At 37.7% G+C, this 25,231-nt stretch overlaps 1 protein-coding gene across 1 annotated transcript in view; it reads right to left on the bottom strand.

Annotated features, from left to right (window-relative positions):
• Nucleotides 1–1,652: 1,652 nt before the first annotated feature.
• The window catches only part of LOC104624451 (PH-interacting protein-like), a gene marked incomplete at its 3' end in the record, with an annotated part of 25,867 nt that continues 2,288 nt past the window's right edge, over nucleotides 1,653–25,231 (bottom strand). The window contains exons 2-10 of the mRNA XM_010291819.1: nucleotides 22,716–22,876; nucleotides 14,905–15,126; nucleotides 14,177–14,277; nucleotides 7,185–7,255; nucleotides 6,251–6,351; nucleotides 6,100–6,140; nucleotides 4,876–4,974; nucleotides 2,730–2,883; nucleotides 1,653–1,787 (exon numbers count right to left, since the gene is read on the bottom strand). Of these exons, the coding sequence (XP_010290121.1) occupies nucleotides 1,653–1,787; nucleotides 2,730–2,883; nucleotides 4,876–4,974; nucleotides 6,100–6,140; nucleotides 6,251–6,351; nucleotides 7,185–7,255; nucleotides 14,177–14,277; nucleotides 14,905–15,126; nucleotides 22,716–22,876 (1,085 nt within the window). The remainder of the gene's footprint in view (nucleotides 1,788–2,729; nucleotides 2,884–4,875; nucleotides 4,975–6,099; nucleotides 6,141–6,250; nucleotides 6,352–7,184; nucleotides 7,256–14,176; nucleotides 14,278–14,904; nucleotides 15,127–22,715; nucleotides 22,877–25,231) is intronic.

Below are 25,231 nucleotides of genomic sequence, written 5' to 3'. Positions count from 1 at the left end.
TCCCTGCCAGTCATCTAAGAAAACCTCTATTTCCACCCATGTCTTATGGAGCATCAGACATTGATGACTGGCTGGTGAAATATTCAGAGACTGTGGAGAGATGCCCCTTTTGCATACCTGGCGCATCACTTAATTCATTGATCCGAGTCAAACTGATTGCCAGATTTACAACTCCCCTCACCTCACACAGCAGGCAGACCTTCTAACATTCATTTCTAGCATGAAGCACAGATTACTAGCTGCTAAGATCTTCTGCTGATAGTCTACACATTTCTTTGACTCCAAAGATCTTAAAATGTATGTGATTTTTACTCTTTTTAGGTGTTTGTGTTGCACTGCACCTTTGAAATAAATATTGCAGTCTTTCAGGGAGTTGCCTAAAGTCACAGGCATCTGTAATTTAGATTCCGATAGCTCTTAAATGGACTCTTCTTATAAAGAGCAGATAGCAGATGAACTCAGCCTCTTCTGACCTTAAATTCCATGAAAGCTATCATACATCCATCATAAGGAGTAGCGGAAAGGCAACCAAACCATGCAATGAGAACATACACCTCAACTGGTAACAGTGAATAGCACTGAGTAACAAAGATCTGTACTCATAGCTCTAAGATGGTTGTCTTGGATCCTTCATAAGTTCAATTACAAAAATCAATGCAGAGAGAACAACACTGAACCTAGGCCAGTGCTGAAGGAGTCTACGCCACTCTCTCTCCCATTAAGATTGGCAGAATTTCTTCAGAGACTTTATGAACTGTACTGTACACTGCACACCTCAAAAACCTTTCTTTAGGTTCAGAGTGACCTTCCTGGCTTAACTTAATTTCTAAATGCCCTTTTTTTGTGAGTAGATCTATGGGAGGTTTCTTCTTCAGATGATCTTCTTTATGCTGGTCTCCAAGACTGCCATTCTACTATGGCTGAGGGCTAGATGAACTCCATTTGCCTACTCTCAGCATTCTCAATGATTCTTCATATTCTACAAAGACTTCTGTCATTTTCTTCAGGAGACAAAGTCTGAATCACACAACACATCATTACCTTTTTGAGGAAAAAGGTATGTATAAAGACCCACTTAATATCAAGAAACAGATGGAAATAGCTGTTGCATCCATCTTCCAGAAGAATTAGTTTAGTGGAGAACAGACCAAATTTGAAACCTGCATGTAGAGGAGCTCTACAGAGAAAGGCTGACAGTATTCAGTCCAATGGGCCAAGGCAGCATACAACAACATTGTATGAGATCAGGTGACTCCTGAAGAGCTTTAGCCAGATTAAGAATTAGTAATGCAAAAATAAACCAAGTTCCACCTTGGTTCCCCAGGCAGGAAACAGAGCACTCAAGGAGGGTCTCTGTCACCCTGTCTCTTACGCATGATCTCTGACAATGTAAACTAACAATTCAATTTCATGTGGATGAAGCATATAGAAAGATGACACTATGAAATACAGCCAAAGAAACAACTTTTTACATTTTACAGATTTAATCTTTGCCCCACTAAACTGAACAGGAATTTCTCTTGACTTCACTGGATGCAGGATCTTGCCCTATACACAAATGCATGCTTCAAGATGGCCTTCACAAGAATGTACTAAAGGCAAAAAGTTTAGAAAGGTTGCATTGGCATATCTGCATAAAGCACAATAATTACCATGTTGAAGTAAGACCGGATTTTGACCCCTCTTGCCAAATCCCAAACTATGACATTTCCATCATGTCCAGCAGAAAAGAGAACTCTTGGATCAAATGGATGAGGTTCAAGTACAAACACTTCATCTTCATGCCCCTGAAATTACAGATATAGCAAGATGAATGAGGATTGTCTCAAATACTTACCCAGGAATTCAATATGGTAACACTAGCAACTGCAACATTAATCTATGAAAGCATACAGCAAAGAACAACTACTTGGACCGCACATTTCTTTTATTCTAACAGTGTATAATACTCTTCTCTTTTCAGTTGCAATTTTATCTTCTTAAGAAGTATGTCAAGTATGTCACCTTCACAAGAAGTATGTCCCAATACTTTTGCCATGGTGGATTAGAGTCCACAAAATTCATTATTTTTTTTGGTCTCAATGCTCTGCAGATTTACATTTGTTTAAGCAGAGTAGCAGTTAGAAATTTAATTTAGACCCAAAAAGAATCAAGTATGTAACTAAAAGTTAGAGAACAACATCTCTAAAATTAATAATAAATTTTCAAGCTTTGAGTGAAATATTTTGATCTCTACCGAGGCATCTAGTTACCTAGAGTTACCTACTTTCTCAGTTAAAAAAAGTATCACTTTTTTTTATCAGACAAAAAATATTGTTTGATTTATTCTAGCTAGAAGACTATTTTTTTGTACTCATGGAATGATTAGGTTGCAGAAGTGTCTCTGTTTAAACAGGGAAAATTTATCCATTAATGGTATTACTAAACAATTGTCACATGAAATAAAGGTAAAAAGAAACAACCGTTTCCTTCTCCCCTTCAAGATAGTGCTTTAGGGAAAAGAAAGTCCAAAATTTGTTTCAGACATTTTGAACAGCAGCAGTTATTTGTGACTTTAAAGTGTAATAGAGATGTTTGTCAGCTGCTTATTAGGAAAAAAAAGCTTTAATTATCTGGAATCATTTGTTAAGGCAGTTTTCAGAGAGAAAAAAAATGCATAAGAAAGCATTGTTATACATAATACATAAATTCTGCATTCAAGATTAATAAATCAAGATGAAACACCTTACCATGAGAATATGAATGAGTTGGCCAGTAAAAGAATTCCAAACTTTCAGAGTCATGTTATTCACTGCAGTTATAACAGAGTTGTCATGGCGGTCCCATGCCACCATGGTCACTTTCAGCTTTGTGATTTTATCTTCGACTCCTTGTAAACTTTGTCTAAAACAAAAGAGAAAAAAGTTTCAAAGCAATCCTAGTTTGCCAAAACATTTTTATGTCCCTAACAAGTGAAAATACTTCCATATTTTGCTTTATTATTAAGAACAAAAGCATTACTTCTTAAAGAAACTGGAGAAATGAAAGATGTTTTCTATTATGTAGCACATAAAACCACAAAAGAATTTTAGATGCTTAAACAATGACTATAGGGTCCTCTAAATATCTTAAAGAATATGTTCATCTGTTTTTCCAGAAAATGCCCTCTGATACATCACCTAACCCAATTAAATTTGTTAGCTACAGTATTTGTTGTGACATTTGAAGAGCAAAAAATCAAAACTTGTCAATCAGTGAACAGTAATTTGTCCTGAAGAATATTCGTAGTAAGTAATTATAAATATGGAGAGAAGTATTCTGATACCTTTAAATGAGTTAAATTCTCAGGCTATATTTAATACTATACCACCGCCCTTACATCACTTTACTATCGGTAATAATAGTGCTTTGTTTTTATCCCTATGAAAACCAAACACTAGCCTTCTGTAACATAATCTATCAGAACACTCCAAAACTACATTTTTGTCAATGTGCTTTAGAGATGAATCACCACTGAATTCTCTAGCACATTAATTTCTGGGAAAACATCAAACACAACAATAGCATGTTACCACCAAGCAGGCAAACAAAATATAGACTCTTTCACGTAGTAAGCACTACAGTACATTACACATTATTGTACAACTATAACAGAAAATGTAGTTATAGCCAGATTCCTTTCTAGATTCAATGCAGAACCCAGGAGGCTTTAAGCACTGAATTCACTCTTTCCTTTCAGTGCAGCAATTTCATTTTCTTTGATGAAATTGTGCTTGTGCAGAAAAGATCAGATCTGGAACTGCCCTTATCCCTCTAGTCAAAAGGGCAAAACAGAATTCAGCATAAAGGTGCTTTACTGAAATGAGCAGTTCAGTGTCTCAAAGAAGTTGAGTATTTGTGACCACAGTATTTTTCCCAGGATCAGTTAAAACTAAGGATTTTTACAGGCTGCATTTTCAAGAGACAGTAATTCAGTCTGTTCTCAAAGTGGCAGTGTTTATACAGTCTTGTCCAGCAGTTTTATAGGCATGCTTTGTTGCCTCTGCTCATAACTGACAAGATACTCTCTGACCTAAACATCTATCTAAATTATAGCTTATTTAGCCTTCTCTTCCATCTCTCTCTTGGGTCTTTTAGACATCTTTCCACATGATTACTCCTGAAACCATTTCCATTTTTTTTTATTAAATGCCATCCTTCAAACCACTCAGTATGATCAGTAAGGGGAAAAATGTTTACCCCTTAAACCCATTATAAATCTTTTTAATGTATGTCAGTTGGAAAACATCTCCTCCATGCCAAAACAGAAAGGTGCAAGCCACAATTCCTGCTAAGTCATTCTCCATCTTCAAGCCTCTTTTGTTGCTTGTTCTAGTGTACAGCAGTTTCCCATACCTATAGAGCCTTCTAAATTCTCAGATGGTTTTAACAAATGAGAACCTGCTACAGAGCAAGTGATTTATTTGCTCTGGCATGTGGTACGAAAGAACCCAAGACTGCTTTTCTGGGCATGCAGACTCCACAATATCTTTAAGTATTACTAAAATGCAAGCAGTCTCAAGAACATATCTGACCTGGTTTTCTTGCTCCAGAAATAAATACCTATGTAAAAAGCCATATAAATTTGACGTATAATAGGTTTTGAGTATATTTTATTCTTTTAATCTAATCAAAATATTAGTGGAGCAATTATCAGGACAAGCTAGTTTCCACGCTGAGTAAGTAGGCAATTATTTGTTTTAATTGGACTTCAAGAGCTAGACAAGCATATCGTGCATTTAAGCAATAATTTAAGAGGGCCTTCCCCCTTCCACCCCGCATTTTTTCCTTTCTTTTTAAGTAAGTCAGCAAATGATCGGGTGTCTATCTGATAGCAGAACATTTTACACCACTTACCCTGCTGGGCGAGTAGCCATATCTAACAAAATGCTTTTCCATTCCCTTCGCTTAAACTGCCAGATTCGTGCTGTTCCATCACGACTTCCGCTCACAAATCTAACAAAAGGGGGGAAAAAGTTACTCAGAGATCAAAGGCAGATCTGTACAGAAAAGACACTTGAAAACTGAAGTTCCAGAACTGAGAACTCAAAAAAGGAAGCTCTAAGTAACAATACCAGTGTCAAAACACTGCACAACTGGTTGGAGGTGAAAAACACTTCCTGTACGAGTAAAAAAATTGAAGGCCTGCAAAAAGTAGAACCTGCTTCTGTATCCTGAGCCCCTTCCAAACTAATTGTACTTTGACCTTTGGTGCACCTTGCTGAGTTACGACATTGCTCTGGTGCAAGGATACCATATCCAATGAGCATTCTAAGAAACTAACCCTATCACACCAAGTAAAGCTAAGGAAGAAATTTAAGGGGTAAAAGTTAGCTGAAGAGCCAGGAGAGCCCTGCAAGCAGAAGTACAGACATGATTCAAAACAAACAAAACCTACCCCAAATAAGCTATCACTGTATGTTGAGTAAGTATTATGATATTTAGCTGAGTAAGTGCTTCCCCTCCTCGCCCTTTTTCCTCCCCCTTTCCAGGGTTCAGGGTTAGAAGGAGGACAAAGAGGTGGGTGGAGCACAATGAAACTTGGTTTACAACTATATGTATCATAATAAAAGTATACATTAGAACATCAAGTAAATGAAGTGTCATAAACTTCATAATCAGCTGAACCATTTTCTTTAGCATCCTTCACATACGACATCCAGAACTTAAAATAAAACATTAAAAAACATTAGGCTAGCTAAACAAGATATTGTTAGATCTGGTTTCATAGTTCTCCTGTATCCAGCAGTCACTTAATTGAAAAAAGGTTTAAATATTTAAATGTATCTAAAAATGCATGTATTTTATATGTGAATATATATACACAGACATTTCTTAAGAAGAAATTTCAAGTGTTTTGGCAAATTCAAAATACTTTAAACATTCATTGCAATGAAAACAACTGTAAAACTGAAGGAGGATTATTAAAACAAAACAGCGAGAATCCAATAGTTATAGAAGATTTAACTGGATTAACCTTAAAACAGAAAGCTTTTTTTTTTTAATAGCTACTTCCATAAACTTATATTTACAAATGTCCACAAGGTCAAAAAAATAGCTCTGAACAAACAGCGTGCTTACCTGCTACTACTATTAGAAAACTGAATGCTGTCAACTTTGTCCTATATTGAAAAAAAGGAGTAGAAAAAGAAGAAAATATGAAGTATTATTCCAAATTAATCCAAATTACTCTTTTAATCAAATACGTATGTGATTTTTAAAAAGTATTTACAGTATGAAACTCCAACTCTGATATCTTCTCTGGCTGACCTGATCCAAAGAAATAAACCCTAATGATGTGATCTGTACTCCCAGTGGCCAAAAACATTCCACCTGAGAAAAACAAACAGAGAAGTCTTTAGAAAAGAGGGCAATCTAATATTATTACAGTTTTTCAAATGGCTGTAACATCAAAGACTTAAATTTATTCCGTTAAATTTATAGCTGTAGTTCATTTCAACTATGCCTGTAACTGACCTTTAAGTAAAAACAAGATTTAGAAGTTCAGAAGTTTAACTGGAATTGAATTACCTTACATTTGCTCTCAGAGAAATAGGCACCCACATACAGATCTAAAAGATTAGCTAACTACAATAATTTGTATGCAACTAAGCTGTCAGAAGCCTCAGTCTTAACAAAAATTGAATGGAACTAGAGCTCCAGTACATTTTCTGAAAATAAGTTTCTGTCATTTTTGTATTTTACCCAATTATTTATGTTGCATTCTTCAATTGCCAACTCTGGAGTCAATGACATACAGACCATGAGAACCTGGTAATCAACATCTTATCCCAATCCTTACAAATTCAATCTCAGATAAAGCCAACTCACAGAATGACTCTGAGAAAAAGGTATACATTGCGTTTTAAATTAAAAGACTTGCAGTCACAAGAGACTTTCTTTCAACATTTTATATGTAAGTGTTTTCAAGAATTTCTGTATCACCAAGAGTTAATGTGTAGATTCTGAATTTCTAATATTTGCGGTTTTTACTCCTCCATGAATCGAGCTAATTTAGTTCAATTCCACCTTATTAACAAGAAATATGCTACAGTAACGTAGCATATATTATTGAAGTAAATGAAGTATTATACTTCATTTTACTCTCCAAATGACTTCTTATATTGATAAGAGAGAGAAAAAGAAAAAAAAAAAAGGTCTTTTACCAGCACTAAAAGAAGAACAGATCATTTGGACTCCGGGCCGAGGGCGTTCTGTAAACTTTGTTGGCCTTGGACTACAAATAAAGACACAGTTAAATAATTTCCTAATAAGGCTTCAAAAATAAGTCAGTATCTTAGAAATAAAGCACAGAAGGACAAAATTAAATATGAAGGAACAGATGGCTGCCATCTATAAACAATTTCATGTGACTATGCTTCATGATCTGATCTTTAGGAAACTAAGACATCCAGATGGATTAAGTAATCCACATATCAAGGAGAGCTGTATCACAACTTAAATCCCGCTCCCCTCTCCCCTCTAATACTGCTCTACAAAGCACTCTCCCTTAAGGCACCAGCAAAGCAGAACAGAAGACACTAGAGCCAGCTGCCCATGATACTTGGTTTTAAACCACTGGGTGTACCGCAACTCTGGTTTTCTCCTGCAGCACACAGCTGCTTTTACAAGAGAGAAACAGAGCTTGGCGCTCTTTATAGAAAAGGATAAAAAAAAAATGTTTAAATAAATTCTGAATTTTTCACACTATTGTAATACACCAGTTTCTTCAGAGGACATATATTCTTTGTGGGCTAGTTTAGAATAGTGCCCAAAGAATGACAAGACAATGGCTAGAAGTTTGTAAGGAATTTTACTTTATGGCCTGTGCCTCCTTTTAGGCATTATTAGAATCTGATGTGCAAGCATAACTAAAGTTTTAATGGATTTGGCACCTTAAGAGTGTATAAAACACAAACAAATCAGATTTGGTTCTTCAATTATTACTTCAATTCTGCTCACGCACTGCAGCAATCTCAGATCAGTAGGTGGTCTTGCACAGTATGCCATCTGCAATCTTCACTCAAAAGAATAAACTTACTAGAGAACAGCAGCATTACACCCACAAGTGTCATCACTAAAGATTTGTCTTAACATAAAAGAACACATATTCATAACTTATCCAAAATTTTCTCTTTTAAAAGCAAAATGGTCCATATAATTCATTTCAGATGAAAGCAGATGCATAAGAGTACCTTTCTCCACTAAACAGCTATTGCTACCTCAAAGAAAGTAATAAGCATTAAACTTTAGTGGGTGCCTATGCATAAAACAAAGTAATAAACACCAGGAATACCAGTTAAGAAATCTTTCTCCAAATTGTCCATTCAATATAGGCTGTTTCTGTGAGCCTTCCTCTAGGAATTTTAAGGTAACTCCCTGCAGACTCGTGACAAGGAAACTTCACAACAAGGTACACTAAAAAAGACCAAGATCCATTCTACAAAACAGCTGAAACCTTTCTTAACTGAGATACTAACATAAAAAGAACTATCAGATGATTCAATATGCAGCTTACATAATTTGGAGCAAGTGTAAATAGATAAATAGGCTGCTGTTTTCTTCCACTGTGGTTTGTGAACTCTGCCTTTGGAGTTAGGACAGCTGCAAAACAGAGCAAGTATATGCACTTATGTTCTAGTTTGGATAACCAAGTTAAACTCTCCAACTTACATCTCTCTAATGTCTGTTATTTTAGGCATTAGGAGACAAAAGGTTATGGCATTCTTTCACATTAGAGCAGACTGTGGTCTTTGAAAAATGAGCTGGGCATTCTGTAATTTTGTGAAGCAAGGAAAGGGGACAAAAGCATAATTTCTTGCAACATATAGAAACCAAGGTAATGGTTTCACTTTACAAACATTTTCAATCCCATTATTAAGTGGCTGGAGGGCAATAAATTACTTCACAAACATTTCATAGAGAGGTCCAGAAAAGCCCTAGTAAACCATTTTACTGATGGGAGGAGGCCTGTATTAAGTTCAGCACAGATGCAGAAATGAGAGGGGCTGCAGTCAAAAAATAACCTGCAGTCAAAGCAGCAGACAAAGAAGGAATTTGGTCTATGGGCCTTAACTAAGGGACACACTCACTCATATAAATACCTCACAAGTTCATATTCTTCAAAATGTAGCAATAGTGCAGGAATGGTTACCTAATCCAAGCCCTGCATTAACCTCACTCTGGACATGTAGTGGCCCAAGAAAGACTTCTTCCCAGGGAACACGTGTGATACAACCTCTCCAAATTAAGTCTTTGTTCACAAGCTAATAAACAAGGTTCAGCATATCTGAATTCTGAGGTATATGACCAGTCCCTTTAACATCAAGTGCCTTCTGCTTATGAAGGCAGATGGGAAGTATCACACCACACTGAAGACAATTGAGAAATCAACATCTTGTCCAAAACAGGAACATAAAAATCACGACCATGTGTTTTTCCTAAGTTTTTTTCCTCTTTCAAAAATTACGGGGAAAAAATAGAAAAGAAAGCAAACAGCATAGTAAGCTCCTCTACCCAAATCTGTGAGACAGTTCTGCTGCCTTGTTCATATGGTCTGCCAGTAACAGACTAACACTGGAAACTTGTTATCTAAACAGGTGACACAAGAATACCAAGAAAACTCAGCACCTTCCTCAGAGAACATACATATGCAAATATTTTGCAGAGCAACTAATTTAACTTTGATGAACTGACCAGTTATCATAATTCTCCCTTAAACTTGAGGCAGATTACTCCTCAATTTCTGATCACCCAAGGCTCATTTTCTGTCTTCTCCCAACTCTTACATTTTCTATCACCATCCAGAATAGTAACAGGAGACTAAGTATGGGGCAAGTCTCAATTGCCTACATTTTTAACTGTTCTCCCATCTTGTCTGGGCCACATTCCTTCACTTCCTTACCTGCAGCAACCACCAACCTTACCGTTCCTCTATTTGGAAACCAAATTAATCTACCTGGAATGTTACTGCTTTTAGGCATACATGGTAACTGCCTGGTCAGAAATCACTGAAACCAGAGGAGCACACAGCAGGCTCTATAATACTGAAAAACATGCATCCACACTAGTCACAGAAGCACATGAACAAGGCTGATCACTCTCCTTTGAACATGATAGTTTTGTGGTCAGCCATGCCAATGCCTGTGTTTCATCCTAGGGCACCATATCTACTGTAATGTGTCATTTTGCAGTTTATCAAAACAGAGCTCTGTCACCAAGCATCTCCTGTCTGGGCCATATGTGTGACCTAGATACTGAAGATGCCTCAATTAATGAGGTTATAAAAAAAAATGGGAGACCAACATGGGAAGCCTCTGATTTCAGAGATACTACTAATACTGCATCTGAGCTGCCAGCAAAGCTGAATACAAGGATTTTTGTGATCTGAGAACAAAACAAATAAGTATTTGCAGAGATAAAAAAAAAAAACCACAGAAAACATAACTGGTATAGGGCACTAGACACTAGAAGGCTTAAAGAATATCAAAGTCCCTTTTAACAGCAAATACTACAGTTTTCAAGGTAGTGAGTTTCCCAATTTTTCATGATCTGTTGAGATAAACAATTGCTTCATAATATTTTGATCTTATTTTATAAGCAGGGAATAAAGAACAATTTTGAGTTTCCTCATCTCCTGAAGAAGCTTGAAAGGGAAAAGATTATCTTCAGGGGAAATTCTTCCCAGGAGGGACAAGTCCAATTTTTAAAGACAGGGAATTAATCCAGTAGACTTAACCATCCAAGCTGAGTTCCACTGAAACCGTTTTCAGCTTAGTTAAGAACAAAACTGATTATTTTTAATTTGAGACCACACTGAACACAGCAGCATATCCAAACACTGCCTTTCTCATATTTCTTTAAAAAGTTCAGCAAATTATTGCTGGCACTGCCAACCATCTTGAAACTACAACCAACCACATGAGCCCCAGAGCTCATAATCTTAACTCACTGCCAGATGATGCAAATAGCGCTGAGTATAAAAAGCAAGGGGTGAACATATATTTATTTTTTCTTCTTTTTTTTTTCTTTTTTTTTTTTTTTCCTTTTAAGCAGATGAAATTCCAAGACTTCACCACAAGTCCCAATTTAAGGTATTGGACAATTTAATATTACAGTTTCCTCACTGATAGCAATTGTATTCTTGGAGGACAGGCTGCAGTCAAGCTCAGGAGGAACATGAAATCAAGTTTGGACATGTGACAACACCCTTCACCTGTACTACTCAAATACTTTTGTCTTGCTTGAAAGCTCAAGTGGGCGTGCTACTGGAACAGAGACACAGGGCAGCAAGCTCAGAGCCTGAATAATTGTAGTAAGAGGTCTTATTTTCTCTGCCAGCTTTCCTCCTTTTTAGAGATAGTGAGCAGAAGCAAGCCTGTGTTCTTTACTATAGTGATAGGAAGGACACATTTCCTATCCCACCAGTTCTTCTCTCTTCCAAATGGCCTAAACATCATGTTTTAAAAAAATAACCTCACAAAAGGCTTTTTGAAAAAAATTAACATGAATCTTTCTTTCCTTTGATGCTCTCATATTGCTGGCACTCGTTTTCCCCCAGCACATTACTGAATGGATGGGGAGGGAACCTGCTATGTTTTTGCAGTTCTGGAAGCAGATCCAGATCTAGAGGAGTAAAGAAGTGCAATCACCTCATCAAAAACTGGATGACAACACACACCCACTACTGAGACACACTGTCCACACAATGCAGCCTTCTTGAGGAAAATTACAGGACTCTTAAGTTTCCCCATATCATTTACTCTGATTTACTGGAATAAGTATGACAACCATGGTTAGAAAAGTTTACAGTTTAGCACATTAAGTAAAACCTCCTATAACTAACAAATTCCCCTGAACTAGTATACTGTTCAATTCAGGAAGAGCTACATTAAGACTTTTCTGGGTATCCAACTATTTCAATATTGTAAGTGACATATTCCAGTCCCAAAAGACTGATATATTTGTTTCTTATTTAGACTTTACCATATTTTTATATCAAGTTTTACCTTGGATCAAAAAGCATCAATTACTTTAAATACTTAACAGCTCTACCAAGTTCAAAGAAAGATCTACGACCAGGATCCTGCCTCCAAAGTAGACAAAACTGGATGTGTAAGAGCACAAAAAGCACACAGTGTTGCTTTTTACTGTCTTCATATAATGCATAATACCCTGTGGCAAGGCGTTTCATAACTTAACTGCATGTTTTTGCAAGGAACCATCTCCTTCCAATTTGGAATTGGCTACCCTCATGTGATACCCTCTAGTATGATAAGGGCCAACAAGCAATTACTCATTACAAACACTCAAGACACTCATGACTCTACATGTCTCATCTTCATACATTCATCTTTTTCCAGACTGCAGAAACACAACTTAAAAGGTTCCTCTGTCTTCTCAAACACAGCATATAAAATACTTCCAGAACAGAAGGTAAGGATGGTACAAATTCCAGTCTCAAAATGTACTCTGCACTGTGTCATTAAGCAACATGAATCACTAGCATGACTTGGGTTACCCGACCACTTCCTTTCTGTGCTGCACAAGACAGATGAACTAATCTGTCTCCTCTATGCTGCTGTCTGATCATATCTGCTGCAACGAATTATATATGAAAGTGCTACTCAAAAATCTTTTACTCCTTTAATATTTGCTGAGTGCATCTCACTGAAAATTTTTATTCTACATTTAGGTACCACCATGGAAAGGAGTTAGTTAAGAATCCCCTACCATAACTAATGACAGCGTTCTCACTCCCGAAGTTTTACTTTAAGACAAATGGAAGACAAATCCCATCCGACTCCATGATTCATCCAAACATTCACGATTTCTAAACATTCATCTCCCCACTCATATAGTTTAACCCACTTAAGTCTCACAGATTCCTCTATTCTCTAATGACAGAATTTGTTTCAAAATTCAATTCCATAGACTCAAACTTTCTTAAGAAAAGAACAAAAAAGAAAGACAGGAAAAAGTAGAAGAGAGAGAGAAGTGTGTGGGCTCAAAAAGTTTACAAATCAGGCAGATTAAGATTTCATCTTGTTGACAAGAGCTTAGACTTAAAACACCTTAAGAAAAATAACGTGGTGGCAACTCCTCTTCTTCACACATTAAAAATAAGCATGTAAGCCGTCTCCTCCTCTCCTCAGTAAGAAGGAGTGTCTTACGTTGATTACAGCATGCACTAAGCAGCAGAGGATTAACAGCCTGAGAAGCAGCTTCATCTACATTATCAAAAAGAGCCAAAACGCCCAGACAACATCAAAATAGTTAAGGTCCAAACAACTAGAGAAGTACCTAGGCAAACGTATCTACAAGCCCTGCATAACTCTGGCACACTGCAAGAAAGAGATTCTAACAGCAATTACCAAAACTAAAATGCAACCTACCTGCCAGGAGAATATGTCCTTAAGAATACATCCCATCCCCAAACCTAAATTACTAACAGTTACTAAAACAACTATTTCCAATTTTAAGCTACAGGTGTTTTGTGATAAAGGAAAAGAAGGAGCAAAATCATTTGAAAGCCATTGAACAATTTTAAAAAGCTATCTCTATTTGAGTGTCCTGACAACATTTTTAATACCTTATACTTTGAAGGCAGAAAATTCAGGCTCAACTTCAGCCACCAATACACAGCTGCCCAAGAATTCTGCCTCCTGCCATGCTACGGTAAAGAGCAACTATGAAAAGGTAATACAATTCAGGAAAGAACAAACATCAAAAATACCCCATCCTAACTTATACTAGGACATTACCATCTCCTAAAAACCCCTGCATCTTCAAGTCTAAATTGCAATCATTTTATCAACATAATTTCCATTTCATTTGGGATTAAGAGACTAGAACACAACCAAAAAGCACCAAATTTGACATCATATTAGAAAAAAAAAGTTAAGAACTTTTTACCAAATTAACAGATAAGCAAAACTGGGTATATGGTTACTTGCTTCACTCCACAAAATGTTGTAATATCAATTTAGTCCTTAAAAGACAAGCAAGCAAGGTATAGCTATATCAGAAATTGATCATACTCAACAATCACACAGTGAACCAGCCAGTGACAAGTTTTATCCTAGTCAATTTTTCTCCAACATTTGTACATCATTCTTAAATTAAAAAAAAAAAGGCAACAAATAAAATAGCAACTAACTTTATTTTAAGGGTGCCAGCATCCCACAGCCAAAAGCATATTGTTCCATCTGCCCCGGTTGAAGATAAGTATCTCTTTGAGCCACTGCACAGTGGAGAGAACTGGGGGGGGAGGGGGAGGGGGAAAGGAGGGGAAGAGAAAAAGAAAAGGTGTCCTGTTAATCTGTTCCAGATGTGCCAAGTTGTTCCTCAAGTCACTGACTCCTCACCAAATAAATAAACAAATATTAAACCATGCCTAAGGAAAATAAATTGCAATGAACACCAAAATAACACAATGCTGCTCAGAATCAGTCTTGCCCTTCAGAACAACCCTGCTGGGTTACTTGCCAAAGCACTCTGGGCTCTCCCTCCCCACAACCCAAGTTGTGCAACAGCATGCAACTCTAGACAGAAACAAACGAAAGCATTCAGCAGTGACTGGCAGTCCTTACTGAATGTACCTACACTCAGAATCACAGCCTGCAAAGGAATGATACTTCAACACAGAACTGCCCACATGTGTTATGCAATTTTTTTGAACAAGGATTGTGCCTGGTATTTTTCAAGGGTCGGGCATTTTGACAATAAACATGTTATTTCACAACATGTACCATGAAAATTCCTTCCCACTTCACGGCTTAGTTGCTAGGCATGCATTTTTACTACAGAGAACATTCTCGGGTGGTTCCTTTTTCAGTCAAATGATGCATTTTATTGTTCAGGTGAGTTCACAAAGCAAAAACCTACCTGCAATGATGTAATAGATGCACTGTGGCCCTGCAGAACTGCCAAGGGTGCACAAGTTCGAAGGCACCAAACTCTGATCATTTTATCACAGCTTCCAGCAGCTATCATGGTGTTTTCATAGTTCACTGCCATATCAGATATTTCAGCTGCATGCCCTCTCAGGGTGGCCAACAACCTTCCATCATCTGTTGCCCAGATTTTTACAAGGCAATCATCTGATCCCTAGAAGTAAGGTAGAAAACATTTCAACCATATCATTAGCTGTTTTGATGTTACAGCTAACACAATCAACTGAAAAACAGAACTAGTGGCATACATAGATAAATATTCCCTCCCCATGCTTTTAACAGTTTTCCACACTGCATTCAAAACACAACATAAGATCACACTAATTCCCAACAGTATATACAAAGCACGAGGCATTTATAATACAGATCACAAATCCTACAGCAAGTTGGATGTATACTCAAGTCACTTTTTCCAAAACTTCAACACAAACTGAAGAAGCTGTTGCAATACATTAAAACTAAAATTTACATTAAAAGTGAAAATGAATTATGAATTGGTACCATGCTTGTCATTTAGCATTATAATCACTTATGTTCCGTACCTTCCTAGTTTGATCTTCATGCCCTACCAGCGTTAGTAGTATACTTACCACAGTAACAGTGAGGTAAAGAGCCTGTATGAACAGCTATTCCATTATTAAGTCAAAGTACTATAAATCTGCTTTGATATTCACATTACCAAACACAGAAATGACCACTCCTCATCAAACTTCAGAGGCTTCATCTACCTATTCATACTTAACTCGCATTTGGCTGGTCTTCCCACAACACTGTAAAAGCTGCTTGCTTGTATGCAACAAATTCACAGCCCTTGCAAAAATTTCAGAACTAAGGCCTTCGTTTTTCATTGCATTACTGCACCTCCCAGAAAGCCTGAATACCTTTGCACCTCACTGAACACAATGATATTTGAACACTGCATGGAGACACCGACAGATTTCCTGTAAACATTTCATTGATTTGCTTAGGTTCAGAAGCAATACAAAGCTGGGTGCTGGGTTTTAGCATCTGGAGCACTCATCTGCTACTGGACACACAGGTGCCGTAGCAAGTTACAGTGGGCACCATCATTAAAAAATTTCACCTGGGTTTTTCCTCTTTCATAGACTTACAGTGTCTCTGCATGTTTATCTAGTATTTATGCTTTAGAGAAGTCAGAAGGCAGGGCAATACTATTGACTACCTTTTATAAAGAAAGGTATCCAAAGTACAGGGACCAACAGCCAGATTTTTAAGACTGGTAAGCATTAAGTGAACGTAAACGTCTAATGACCAAAAGTCTCAAAAAAATATTTAGAGGCTACTGATACAATTTCAACACAACAGCTTTTGTAAACAGGACTTGATGATTTTAGAGGTCCTTTCCAACCTTAATAATTCTATGATTCTATTTAGTACACTCTTTAGTCTATATTCACATAACTATAGAAATCCCACACCGCCACGGCTCCATTTAGCTACTGTTCTGGGCAGCCAAATCCCAGGACACCAAGATCCAGCCTGGGACGTTCTCATCGACGTAGCCACCACGTGTGAAGTAGAGCTGTCCTGCCAGAGAGCCAGGCAAACACCCCAAGAAACACTTTCAGAAGGAACCCAAATACATCCTGCAGTTATTGGAATGCATAAAAGGATCTGGAAAGCTTTTTTTTTTTTTTTTTTTTTTGGTAAATAATGACTAGCCTCTTTACATTAAGTTAATCCTGATGAACAATTTATTTACCTTAATTTCCTCAATTTTTTAAATGTTGTTACTATAAAAAAAAGATAATTCAGTTCTCTACTTGAAAAGGTAGCTAAATTTTACTCATTACAATAGTTCAGATTCAAAACAAGTATCCGGGAGAAGGAAGGGAACAGCATACCTGCAGTTACCTAACAATTATACGCCCATTCTCATCTGTAGCAATACCCTGCAAACCAGGCAACTTCACCAGGCTTACTTTTTGTTTAGTGAACAAGAAGTTGTTGCTGGCTCACAGGCAGTTATCCACAGCAGCTTCTCTCTTCCTGTATTACATGTATCAGTTCGGACAAGACATACAACTCTTAGCACAAGATACAACTATAGCTCCAGTTTTTGAAACAGTAAAAAGAAAGCTGATTATATTTAGATACTTTGAGAGCACATTTTTCTACAGATCACAAATACAGGTTGCTGCTCTACAGAAGGTCTTTATCTCCAGCATACGCAAATGGCTACTTTGGAGCATTAGTGACATTTTAACCCAGCAGAATGTTTTGCAGGGGGGACTCCAGACCTGCATAATCAAGAGAATTTAAAACTTTACTGTGTATTTGATTTCTGGAGTGCCTTGGTAGGTAATTTGGATTTACCAGATGCCATGCTTCTACTTTTCCTCAGGTGGGCATGGCTTTAAGGGCATTACTTTTCTTTCTTCCCAAGTCTTCAACGGGTGCACCCATGAATGCAGAGATCTGAGCAAGACAACTTCTCCCATACCTCTGCCCTACTCATTTTTGGCATAAACTTCTGAGCCTCCAATAAAGGCTGTCAAACAAATTCTGTGTCACTGCATACTCATTTTAAATAAGTACTTCTATTAAGAGAAGGTCCCTCTTCCCTCAAACAGAAAAGTCTGATTTGAGATTTCAGAGTTCTCTTTGGTCCTCCGAGGACACTGAAGCTGGGCGATCAGCATTACAGAAGAGCTCCACTCTGAGCATTTAACCTCAACACTCAACCAAGGACTGCTCCCTTGCGCAGTCTTTGTTAGTTACAGGAGAGAAAAAAGGGGGTGTGTGCGTGTGTGTGTAAAACTGATGCTAAGAAGTAATAGCCTCACTGCTCAAGAGAGAGACCTGAAAGTAGAGGAAGGGAATAGGGAACCCAAAACTTCTAAAACACTACAGGGGGTAGAAATCATTTCACAAGCAGCACATGCATGAAAACAGAATCAAGCCATTAATATTAATTATATCATAGTCTAGAAATCTCAAATCACTGGTCCCGTTTTTCTTGGGGCTGCACAAATTACACATAAAACCAAAAAACCCTCTGTCTACTGAACTATACATAAAACATGCTTCTGCAATTTTCACATTGTACAGATAAATATTATGAATAAGCTACTGACTTTAAAGCCTGCAATCATTTCACTGGACCACAGATTCACAGAATGGTTTGGGTTGCAAGGCACCTTTAAAAGCCATCTAGTCCAGCCCCCCTGCAATAAGCAAGGGACACCTTCAACTAGATCAGGTTGCTCAGAGCCCCATCCAACCTGACCTGGGATGTTTCCAGGGATGGGGCATCTACCACCTCTCTGGGCAACCTGTGCCAGGGTTTCACCACCCTCACTGTGAAAAATTGCTTCCTTTGATCTAGTCTGAATCTACCCTCTTTAGCTGAAAACCATTATCCCTTGTCCTATAGCAACAGGCCCTGCTAAAAAGCCTGTCCCCATCTTTCTTAGAAGCCCCCTTGAAGTACTGGAAGGCTGAAATAAGGTCTCCCCAGAGCCTTCTCCACGCTGAACAACCCCAACTCTCTCAGCCTGTCCACATGGAGAGGTGTTCCATCCCCCAAAGCACAGGCCGTGGGGGGGTAGAAAAAGAAAAAAATTCAACCAGTAAATCACAGAATCACACAGAATCACAGAAACACTAGGTTGGAAAGGACCTTCAAGATCATCAAGTCCAACCATTAGTCCAGCGCCACCATGTCCCCTAGACCATGTCCTGAAGCGCCACATCCACACGTTTCTTGAACACTTCCAGAGATGGCGACTCCACCACCTCCCTGGGCAGCCTGTTCCAATGCCTGACCACCCTCTCAGTGAAGAAATTTTTCCTAATATCCAATCTAAACCTCCCCTGGCGCAACTTGAAGCCATTTCCTCTTGTCCTATCGCTAGTTACTTGGGAGAAGAGGCCAACACCCTCGTCACCACAACCCCCTTTCAGGTAGTTGTAGAGAGCGATAAGGTCTCCTCTCAGCCTCCTCTTCTCCAGACTAAACAACGCCAGTTCCCTCAGCCGCTCCTCATAAGACTTGTGCTCCAGACCCCTCACCAGCTTCGTTGCCCTTCTCTGGACACGCTCCAGCACCTCAACATCCTTCTTGTAGTGAGGGGCCCAAAACTGAACACAGGATTCAAACAGGAATCAAACAGGAATCAAACCCTGTTTTATGAGATCCCTAAAAATGCTGTTTGAAGAATTTAACTGATGGACAGCAACCTGCACATAGACAACTTAAACATGTAAAATGGTCAGCAAAAAAAGAAAAGCTAGCTCTGGGACCTAATGCCACCCAGAAGTTCCTTAGGGGTCTATTTAGTATCACCAAACCAATGAAAGCAGATCAGCATAAAACCAGCCTGCTCCCTACCACCTATAAAATAGCTCTAGAGGCATGTGTTGTACACCTCCATTGCAGAGAAAAATTAAATGACTGTTAGCAAGTCTCAAGAAGGGAAAAAAAAAAAGGGAGAAAAAAAGAAAAAAAAAGACCAAGGTAAAATTGTAAATTCTGTAGCATCTTGGCAAGATAACAATATTAGAGTTCAAATAAATTCATGAGATCCTATCTGAACTGAATGGGACAATTCACAGCTCCTAAAATACTGCTGCAGTTCTACTAGCAAGGGCATTGGCTTACACCACAGCTCCAGTTTCCAAGGTTATGTCTGCAACTGCTACGAATTATGTGCCTATTAAAAAGCATTTGTCAAAAGTGAATCCTTGAACGAGTTCAACAGCAAGAGAGAACTGATGACAGCATTGCCAAGGTATGGAGTAAGATTGGTTCACTTTCCTACCATTACACAGACTTGTGGGTTGAAGTGGAACTGCCAAGAAACGTACAAATTAATCTTGGGTTGGAAATCTTACACAGACTATTACACAATGCTGTTTATTATTCCCTAGAAAGAGTAACCTCAGAGGAGACTAGAAGATAAAGGTGGGGGAAAAGAAGATGGCCATCATTCTCTGCAGTCAGAAAGTTAAGTAATGCAGGAACCAGAGAAAACAGTGCTTGTTTCTATTACCCTGTGTGGGTTTTGCAAGTCACGCTTTTCAAGAGACCCAGAATACAGTCTCAGAAATAATTAGGTTTTCTTCACTGATGGCTGACAGGTCTTTTAGCTGTGTCTTTGCAAGTAACGATGCCTTAATTGTAGTTAATTAAAAAAAACACAACTAAATACCATGACACAGTTTGTATATTAAGAATATTTTTGCAGATTTGGAAAAAAAGCAGGTAAGAGGTTGATCTTCAGAAATCTTTATGAAATCTGTAAAAGCATATAAATAGAAACAGTCATTGCATGACCTACTAGCTAGTAGGAAAACTGCATAATGTCCTGTTTTCACTGCCTCTAGGCAAACTAAAAGCATCTTCTTCCTAGGAAAGATAACATATCCCAGAAGAGTACGACTCAAAAAATGTGCTGAAATCACTTTCCTTTTAATTTGAAGGAGAATATAAACAGAACTTGAATTTAGAGGCTTTCAATCCTTCGGAGGTCAGGAGGAAAACTAAACAGTTACAATGCATCTTCTAGAACCAATTATAAACCTAGAACAACTTCTTATCTAGCTAATGTCACACTGATTGCTAGAGGTTGTAAAATAAAAACGTAGAGCAACAAGGATTCCCTACTGATGCATGCAATTTGACATGCTGGCAACAGATGTGTCTGGAATGAAGTTTGGCTTACTTTTTATTATAAATTTCTATTTCTACTTACTACATGAGAGACTTTAGAAATTTCAGTGGTCTAGATTGAAAAGAACTGGCACCATTTCATTACGCAGACGCAATTATAACAAGACAATTCCTGACTGTTTATCTACTGACTACATCATACCAGTTACAGCAACTTGGATTTTACTGGGACCTGGAATACAACCCGTTGGTTTCCCATTTGCCAACAACTACTTAAAACAGCTACACAAAACCACACTGGATTTATCTGAGAATGCAGAGGTAAGAAGCTCTGCCCCAGGCCCTCCAAAAGGAAAATTCACCAGCCACAATTAATTTCTATGGACACTTTATTAACACTAGACTGGAGTAATCATGATCTAAACTGGAATGTTTTTCAAGCAAGGATACCATGACACCAGTGTCGGCAAAGGACTGCCAGCAAAGCTCTGGGGTTGCAAAAGCAATATTGCTCCCCCCATTTTATTTCAGGTTCTTCTACTTTTCTTCTGGAAAAAACCTGCTGTTAGAGTCAAGAGAATTCCCTCTCTTTAATCACTTTTAAATCAGATTGCAAAAAGCAAGGGAATGTGCAACAAAGGAATGATCATTGCAGATGCACCCAAGAAGAAGTTTAGTTTATCCCTGGAAGAGGAAAGATTTTAGGAACACGGGAAAGTTTTAGGAAAAATGAAGAATCAGAAGACTTTAACAAGGAGTTTCAGGCAATTCATCTAGGAAGCACAAACAAAAGTTTTTATTTAGAGGTGAACAGGGTGAGCATAGGCAATTTTTATACTCGGTACACATAAAATCTCTAATACGTTCTGCCATGTCACATATAAAATAAATCCACAATAGATCACCCTTTTCCCAATAGGTTAATCACACAAACAACAGAAGAATTTAATACCTATGACCCTTGAGGGACTTAATTTGCTGATGAAAGCTACGGGGATATGAAAAAAAGTCTTTGCTATGCCTGAAGCAATAAGTGAACAAATAAACAGGTTTGTTCAAAACAGTGAAAGTGTCCCATCCCTGCAACCAAACATCCCTCCACACAACAAAGCAAAATGTATGTGGGCAAAAGGGTAAATTATATTTACAACTGCCTCGGAAGAATTTGAGGAGTTATGTATTGCAGTCCTAAAGTAGAACTGAACTGTACTTCCACCTGCATTGTTCGAGCTATATGCCATGAGGTTAGAAAGCACATAATGAAGCTTCTGGATCCACAATGGTATCAATTACATCCAGCGTTTGTGGCAAGGTAATAAATGCAGCCACAGCGTCCCAGACTGGAACAAGGTATGTATTTATGAGATCTTTGGCTCCACTAAAACTGACTACTTACCAAGAAATCAAAATTACGCTGACACTTATCTGCTTTTATAATTCTTATTCCTTGGGAAACTTGCCATTTCAGTACTGATTTCAGACATCCATCCAATATTTATTTTAACAACATCATCAAAACAGCAAATAGCTAAAAAATATTAAGAACACTGGTACAAAAAGTTCCTGGGATTTCTTAACGACAGTTCCTCGTGAACCAACATTTGTTACAACACACCATGTGAATTTTCAGCACTCTAGTTTCCTTCAATATGCTTTACCAAATCTAAGAACTTAATAGTCATGCTTTAAATTTAACAAAAGTTAAGAAAGGGATCAAAATAATTTTAATTTCATATTGATTGTCCTCTCTGACTTCCTAATGGTGGCGGTCCATTCTTTTGCTTATGTTTTTGCTAGAGAAAACAAGTCCAGAGAAAAGAATCTACATAGGCTAATTCCTTTCCACTGAAAATAACCCAAGTTTTCTGACTGAACTACACAGATCAGCAATCACCATCACAACTAGCCTTAAAACATGTATGCCAAAACTATTTTAACATGCAAACCAGCATAGTTATTAAGAAGCGTATTATGACAGTAACAGTTGTAAAACATTTATCTGCTCTTGATACACAACATCAGTACATTCAGGTTTTGTAAACAATTAGGTGACATTCTACCTGTATTTTAAAAAAAAATTTTTACAAAAATAAAGGTGTGGCACTTACAGTAAATATTCGCCTGCCAGTCCGATCGAAAGTTACACAGTATACAGAAGATAAGTGTCCTAAAATTCGTTTGTGCATCTTCATATGTTGATAGACTGCAGTTGGAACAAGGCGTTCAAGTCTGTATTTTCCATTTAGTTTTCTTGAAAACAGGGTAAGGACTACCAAATGGAGAAAGAAAGAAAGAAAGAAGGAAAGAAGAGACAATGTTTATATTGGGTTCATAAAGCCAGGTTCATCCTGGGTTCCAGGACAGAAAGTTTATTTCAACACTGAACCACCTGCCATATGAACAGTTTACTACAGTAATTCACTCATTTTGCCCTAGTTAGGGAAAAATACATACAAAAGTAGCCTACGATACAGATGTGCAAAAAGGTAACAAACTGCAAGGAAGAGCATAAAGATGCAACGCAACTGTCAAAAAGTGCCTAAATGTATGCTGCTCACTTTCTAGGTAGTGTGAGAAATTCAGAAGGACTGAGGCAGCTTCCATGGAGGAGTAAACTATCTCAAATTTCTTCCACATAGCTAGTAACTGAAGATCTGCAAACATTCAAATCTTTTCCAAGGCAACCTGTTTTTTGAGGTCTACACAATCAAGCATTTATCCACCACTTGCAAGATAATTAATTAAAAAAAAAAAAACCATTGCTACCCACTACAGCTAAACAAATGAAAAAACACCACAGAAAAATTTACATATGAATTTCCCAAAACCTTACAGAAAATTCTTATTTTGATTAACAGAACCTTGTTCAAAGAATTGGGGATTTTTTTCAAAGTTTAAAAGCTAAAAAGTTTTTAGGAATCTACTGTAACAAAATGGAAATCTTCCATCAAGAACTTCATTAAAAAAAAACATAAAGCTCAGTGTTATTAATTTTAAACTGCTACTCATGCAATGATAAAGCAACAGAGTATAATGCTTATATGCATGGATACATAGACATTAGTCAAACAGCTCCCCATATCATCATTAGACCCAAGAATGGCAATGGTGATACGTTTTATATTCCACAGGAATTGTGGTAAGGCAGAATTGTGATATTCAGATCTCCAGCTTCTTAATACGCGAGAATTAAAACCTAAATGCCCAACAGCGTCCACAGCACTACACACACATGAAAAACAAGATCTGTCAGTGACAAGAGAGGTAGCTGATACTTTCATTACTACTCTGGTTAGCCATTCTTTATATGTGACCAAGGCTATGTCCGTACTAGTGAACTGAGCTGGACCAGTTCTGCGCACTGAATCACATTCACACTCTAGCATCAACTGTGGAACAGCTACGAATCTCTTGCATTGCTTCGTTTTGGCCCAGACCAACTAGACACTGGTTCATGAGGCAGCACAGGTCAAACTACATTAAATATGCAAACTGGATTGTAGCTACTCTATAAGGAGCAAAAGCACTTAGTGGTATGGACAACTGCCAAACCCATTGGCCTCAGGCCATTAAGAACACTTCAGTTCACTGCCTGAGTGATGTAGGCCACTATGTAGCCCAAGGATTCAAGGAAGTTCTCTAGTTCAAGATGCGTTGTGAAGAAGCAGGATCTTCAGCTGTGGAGTGAGGCATTTTTAGCCAATGCGCCACTACTGCCTTAAGCCTTAACTATATCCTCTTCACCCTCTCCCTACACAAGGAAAAGATGCATTTGCATTTGCTTTATGACAAAGCTTTTCCTTGCCAACAGTCTACTTTAGAACAGCACAAAACCAAGATTAGTTCAGTCACAAGATAAATCTAGTGTCAGATCATCCTACAGTTTTAAAAAAACACACAAAAAAGAACAAACCAACAAAAACACACATCCCCCCCCCCCAAAAAACAAACAAAAAGAACCCAAATAAACACTTACAGAATAAGGAAGGTCTTTGTCACAATAATAAAGTGATACTACAAAATAATCTCGACCTACTCAGAAGTTACATTTTGTTTGCCCTTAATGTAAGATGGAGATGGTTGTTGGAAATCAGCTTCTAGCAATACCTTCAAATGAAACCACAGCTCACAAAAAGGGAAGAAAGCCTAACATAGTATAATTTGCAAAGATGTTCTGCCCATAAATTGAAACTGTAAGACAACTTTTTAGGATAAAACAACCAATGACTTTATATAAGCATTTAATTTTTGATATACATCTGTGTTTATGATGACCTTTTTAAAGTACTCGAGATAAATTTCAAGGGTTTTCTGGTTGGGTTAGGTTTGATTTTTTTGTTTTGCTTCTGATAATTCTCGCCACTGTGAAGCAGTAACAGGCAACTTGCTACTAGTTCACATACCCCTGGGAAACTCAACAGGTGAAATGCCCCTTGTTCAGTAACAATCAACCTACCAGAGGAAGTAAGAGACAACACTGTGATATTGGAAACAAGAAAACTGGGATCTATCTCACTCTTTCGCATTGATCAAAACTTCAAACATACAAAAATCCCCAAAACTGGTTAAAAATAAAATTAAGTGAATTAAAAAGTGATTTAACATGGGGGGGGGGGGGGGGGGG

This window comes from Phaethon lepturus, unplaced genomic scaffold (genome assembly GCF_000687285.1).
Source record: "Phaethon lepturus isolate BGI_N335 unplaced genomic scaffold, ASM68728v1 scaffold21677, whole genome shotgun sequence".
NCBI classification, from domain to species: Eukaryota; Metazoa; Chordata; class Aves; order Phaethontiformes; family Phaethontidae; genus Phaethon; species Phaethon lepturus.
The sequence above is the reverse complement of the archived record's forward strand: the minus strand, read 5'-3'. Positions and strand labels throughout refer to the sequence as shown.